The 6,038-nt window shown below is 37.4% G+C and overlaps 1 protein-coding gene across 1 annotated transcript in view; it reads right to left on the bottom strand.

Annotated features, from left to right (window-relative positions):
• Positions 1-2,083: 2,083 nt before the first annotated feature.
• Positions 2,084-6,038, bottom strand: part of LOC102198881 (uncharacterized) — a 5,915-nt gene continuing 1,960 nt past the window's right edge. The window contains exons 4-8 of the mRNA XM_005753670.1: positions 5,416-5,712; positions 4,196-4,294; positions 3,972-4,052; positions 3,699-3,754; positions 2,084-2,991 (exon numbers count right to left, since the gene is read on the bottom strand). Coding sequence (XP_005753727.1) covers positions 2,698-2,991; positions 3,699-3,754; positions 3,972-4,052; positions 4,196-4,294; positions 5,416-5,712 — 827 coding nt within the window. The 3' untranslated portion in view covers positions 2,084-2,697. The remainder of the gene's footprint in view (positions 2,992-3,698; positions 3,755-3,971; positions 4,053-4,195; positions 4,295-5,415; positions 5,713-6,038) is intronic.

Here is a 6,038-nt window from a genome sequence, read left to right as displayed (position 1 = left end):
ATGTGTTGTCTTGTGTAGTTAGTGTGTAGTGTTGTGGATAGTTTTGTGTTGTGTGTCAGAACAATGAGGCGACTGCTGTCTCCAGGTAGAAACAGGAATGATAGATCTGCAGGTATCAGGCTGTGATCTTCTCCTTTATAGTGGACATACATTTTTGGAGTGGCACAAATAATTTGTGTGGCATCTTATTGAATGTAGAACAGCTGATTGTTATGTAAATAGTTAGAAATGGTTATAAAAAAAAGGGGTAAAAGGTAAATGGCTGCAAATAACTTTGTGGTTTGCAAAACTTGTGCATAGGATTTTAAAATTGACAATTTATATTTGCATTTAAAGTTATGAAATGTGATTCATTAAACATCTTTGTGGTTGTTACAGTAAAAAATATAAGTTTCTACTCTGATTTTTTATGGCAGCAGCTACTAAGTTTTAATATTACTCTTATTACTCTTTTTGTGTCACAAAATAAACTTTTAAGATATTTTCAGGCAAGAATGCAGCTGTGTAAACTTCAAATATCTTCTCGGTTTCTCAAGATATCACATATTTGCAAAAGTGCTCCGAAGTGCTCCTTGATAGCGAGCCGGGAGCTCGAGGGTCACTAGAGCCGTTGGGAACAGCGAACTCCCTGCACATCGTTTTCAGGCCCCACGCGGTCTTTCGCTACTCAGTGTTCCCCCTCTTGGTGTCCTCTGCCTTGTTTAGTTATGAACCAGTAGTTTTGCCCTTCTGCATTCGGTTGTGTCTGAAATAAGTCAAATCACCAAATACATTAATTATTGTGTCTCAATAAACAATGTTCAGGTCTTCCAAGCGATCTCTCTTTTTTTTTTTGAAGTGTATATAGTCTTGTCTCCCCTTTGACCTCCTGTTAGACTCTAATGTTGATTTCATTGCTGGGATCTCTAAAACCTGCTTTATGGAATTGCTTGTTTTTCTGTTTTGCCACAGATTTTTAGGTTGTGTTTTCTGAGGCAACCAAGAGCTCAATGCTGCCATCTACTGTATCTGCTGCTCATTAAAAACCTCATTAAAAGGAGAATAGTAACAAACTGACAAATTGATTCTAATATCACAGACAGAATACTCGTGCGGTTCGTGTTTTCTTAATGAAATGTATGACAAATATAAAACTGACAAACAGTTGTTGAATAAACATGATAAATTATCCCCCCGATTAAAACTGGTCACATTATAACTCATAAAACTGCACCGTAGACAGACGGACAGTTTCCAGGCGGTTTCTATGTACAGCAGGGGTAAATTATCTCTTACAAAGCAAAAACACTGATGTAAACAATAAGTCCGATACACACAGCACCGTGGATATATTTAAGCATGAAAATATTGAAGTCAAGCAAACTGTTTAACTATTACTGCACACATTTTCGTGGTACATGCTGGAAATGATTTAACATCATTTACTGACTGATACAAAAAGTGTATTCCAGACAACCTCTTCAAGATATTTTTCATTGCTTAGAGGAAACATTGTGCAACAACAGTATATATATAAACATAACTCATAGATCATAAAAAGCAATAAAAACAATAGAAAGTGTTGAAGAGAGAGTTCTGTGCTGTAAAACAGAGGTGCACATTGCACTTCAGACACATCACTTTTTTGTTTCTGTGCACACAGGAATCCTCATCTTTACTCTTGATTCAATTCACTTTGACTTTTATAGTCCAAGGGCGTAGATTTGGTTTTGGCATTGGTGGGGACGGATGATTCAACCACCAAACCCTGCCCTGTTTGTTCTTTTTTTCCCCTTTCTGTCTTTGCTTCTTGATAACAAAAGGAGAAATATACTTGCCTACATATGCTATTCTATATACTTTTAAACCATTTAAAATTACAATTCATAGTTTTGGTTACATGGTTACAGACGATCTTAGACTGAAGTGGGACAAAGAACATAGGAGTGGTATATAGTGTGTGTGTGTATATAGTGTGTGTGTATTACATATGGCTCCCTTAAAAAGTTCCCTTTATCACACAAGGGCAATGGAAAGAAGGAAAAAACATTTTTTTAACATTCAAAATGAAAACACAGCATGAAACCTGAAAAAAACCCTCTATATCTCCTTACACTCACATGTACTCTTTTATTTACAGTTTGTCATTTTAATTACACTTACAATGGCAGCTTCACACATCATCTGGTCCTGTGACCATGTGTCAGAACAGGATGCCCCACCGTACTACTAATACTGCTCGACAGTGACTCGAACATCTTATAGGACTGAAATTTGATACTTTTTCCAACACTCTGATTGGTTGTCTCAGTTCATTTCACATGTACTGGGCATGTTGTTGCCCAGCAGCAATGCTGTGCTGTAGAGAGTTAAGTTATAAATAACAGCTAATTCTTTTGATATATTATTATTCAATCCAGATGCTTAGGATACTTTCACATTCATTGTGTTTAAAGTCAGTGGCTCTAAGTGTGGATGTTGTGTATCGTACCACAGTGTGGTACAAAAGCACTTGACCTCTTTGTTGGCTTCTCCTCCTGTGAAAGAGGCAGGTCCGTATCTTCCTGATAGGCTTTAATAATCATCTTCACAGGGAAATAAAATCTAAGATCTCAGAACAGATCAGCACCAAAACACCATCACAAAATCACTGTGACTCAAACACTAAATACATTATTTTTCATTCATAAATCTGTTATATTCTTTAAATAAATGATCTCATTTTCTTAGCTTGTTGACTGTTGAGTAGAGCGGCTCCTCGGTCGGCGGGTACAGTTGGGTGTCACTCGAGTCAGTTCGACATTTGGGAAACTTCACAGTAGAATATTCACAGGCAGAGTAGCCGAGTCTGACTGTCTCAGCAGCAGCTTTATCGGAGTTTTGAAAGTTAATGGTAGCATAATGTGTTGAGGGCACAGGGTTTGGAGAGCTGACGGTGGCATAAATTGTGTTTGTTGCATTTTCTGAGTCTGGCAGCTGGAGGCGCTCCTGTATCTCATCATAGGTACAGTCCTTCACGGGAAGAATGAGAAATTATTATTTTTTTAAAGCAGTGTATTTGATTTCTTTACTGAAGTAATATGATCATTATTTTTGGTCATGTGAGAGAACTCTGACTACACAACTGCTGTGTGTGGAAATAACATTTACATGTCTGTTTATGGTGAAGTCTTTGCTTTCTTTAAATCCATAAACTTCATTTCACTTCTCAAATATCACGTTGTGTGTCTCGTGTATGATATATTTAACTGACATTTTTTATTGTAACAACCATCGATTTATACAGGAAAACAATGACTATTAACAAGGTTGGCCAAACTTTTGCATCCCACTGTAGATTTCGGGACATGTATTCTGTAATCTGTAGTGGAATACATTTTAAAAGTAACCTTCTCAACACTGGCTATGCTGAGTTGGTTATGTCTAAGGTAAGACAGCAAACTAAAAACTAATGACCATGAGCTGTGATTGCAGATGAATGAACGAGATTAAAACTGTTCCTGATCAGTGACATGCTGCCAACAGCGCCTCCTTCATGTGAACATGCTGACACCTAGACTGGGAAAGTGAAGCCAGATAAAGAAAAGAGATCCTGTGCACGGTGAACTTTGGATGAACACACTGGGAAGAAAACGAGGTTTTGATCCTGCAGAAGTGCTGCAAAGTAAAACTACACCGCACACCAGCAAGACAAAAAAAAGCAACCGTTCCACACAAACCTCTTTGGTACGACATGCTGCTGCACCATTTCCTGTGTTTTTTGAACGTGAAAATCCTGTTAAACAGAAAACAAAGACAGCAAAACATAAACGAGCAGTTTATGTTTTGGATTTAAGTGGACATTTACAAAGATTATCAGCTTTAATGAAGTAATGTCTGGATACTTTTGCTGCTGTGTTTTTAGACAGTGTGAGATAAGGAAGTACATGAATGTGGTTTGTGGGTACAAATTAGCATATCTAGTAATGTTGTGCAAACAAACAGTAACTTACGTTTATAGATTAGGATCATCAGTATCACAAAAAGCAGCACAGCCACACAGACGATCACAGAAATGATGGCCTCAGAGACGCCTCACAAATAAAACGGAAACATATTCAGCATCAGTTAAAAAGAAAACGTTTGTGACGCACACATTTCTATGCTGAGGAATTTAAAGTGAATTTTACTTAAATGAAAAAGTAAAAAGTAAAACAAACTAAAAGTCCTCTCTCACCACGTCTCCCAGCAGCTGCAGCTGTAGTCATTGCTGTAGTCGTCGCTGTAGTCGTCGCTGTAGTTGATGAAATGGTAGACGTGGATGTTGTTGGTGATCCTGAAAGAAAAATGAAGGTCAAGGAAGTTGTAATTATGAAAATGTTTGAAATTTTTATTGATTTTTATTTTAGTTAGTTTGATAAATAAGACAAAATGTGTCAGTTTAAAGGTTTATTTTCTTCTTTTTCCTTCTGTTAAAACAAGGACCTTAATAATACATTTTAATCCCAAATTTGTGTCAGTAGTTTTTAAAATTGACCTGATCTAACTTTTACCTATGGTTTATTGTCACAGAGACGAAAACACACAATTAATGCAGCAGAAATTAACTGCATGAAAAAAAAACTGATTAATGCTGCATTTATTTGAATTTAGGATCCTGCTAATGTTCATAGCTTGACATCACACTTTCATAGCTCATTGGGACACTTAGAACCGTTGATAATGATTCTTGATGATTGATCTTAATGATTCTTCACACTTGTGTAAATGTCTATCTATCCTTTAAACCCTGATCTTGAAGCTGGAACTACAGATTTTTAGCTTTGGTTGATAATTTTCAGACATCACACACCACAACTCAAAGGGAGGAGCAGGAAATGAAAACAAATGCAGCAGCATTGCTGTAGGTACTCTGTATGCTTGGTAGTCTGTTTTAGAGTAATGGGACTGACTTCTAAAAGTGGCTGATGAAACCATACAGAGCCAGTTAAACTGATTCTTTCGCAGCATATACAGGACTCACTGCAGGTCTCACAGGTCTGCAATCAGAGCAGACTGAAAGTTGTGGAAGCACACAGATTTAAGATTCTGTGTAGTTATTTTAAAGTTAATGTTAAATCATTTTAGTTGTACAATCTCAGTCCTTAATGACACTAAAGGTTATCAGCTGAACACGCCCACATTACTGTCTTAAAGCTGTTTCTGTATCAAACCACTTCCTCTCATGTAACGTTTTCCTGGTTTGCTTCTTTACATAAAATTAAAGGGTTTATTGAGTTTTTATTATCAGATATCAGAAGTCTTCACTTTAGAAGACTTTTTATTGGCTGAAATTTAACAGGACAAACGTATGTTGTTATTATAGATAAAGTTTATGTGAATTATTACTGCTCTGTAATATCCTGTACATTGTGAACATGTCAGATAACACCCACAGAATAAAACAGCGTGACTCACCTACAGTCAGGATCAGTCTGTTGCAGATTTGTTGGTTGTTGTTTTTTGCTCGACACCAGTATGTCCCGCTGTCATCTGCTGTTACATTTCTTATTGTAACAGTAATATTTCTCTTGTCTTCATCATTTATGTAAAACTTCTTGTTCTTATCAGGCTCATTGGTCGTTACTAGAGTTTGACATATAGATGGATCGTCTCCCTTACAGATTGATTTTGAAGGTGAGGCCCTCTCTTTGCATTTACACCAGTATGAGAAGTTCTGACCAGCAGTTGGTGATCTTGTGAAATTAGTAATATCTGTAGAAAACAGAAGAAAGCAAGTACTTGAAAACACTGTATTTAGGCATGCCTTAATATAAAATAGAAACTGCAACTGAGAGGGATGTGTCCTCTCGCCACTGCTCTACTCCCTCTACACTTCAGACTGTGTGGCCACCCATGGCTCCAACACCATTGTGAAGTTTGCTGACGACACAGTGGTGTTGGGTGCCATCTCCAACAACGATGAGGCCGCTTCAGGACACATACACCAGAAAATGCCGGACTAGAGCAGCGCAGATACTGAAGGACCCGTCCCATCCTGGCAACAAACTGTTCCAACTTCTGCAATCTGGTAGAAGGTT

This window comes from Pundamilia nyererei, unplaced genomic scaffold (genome assembly GCF_000239375.1).
Source record: "Pundamilia nyererei isolate P.nyererei 1_Seehausen unplaced genomic scaffold, PunNye1.0 scaffold00449, whole genome shotgun sequence".
Classification (NCBI taxonomy): domain Eukaryota; kingdom Metazoa; phylum Chordata; class Actinopteri; order Cichliformes; family Cichlidae; genus Pundamilia; species Pundamilia nyererei.
The sequence above is the reverse complement of the archived record's forward strand: the minus strand, read 5'-3'. Positions and strand labels throughout refer to the sequence as shown.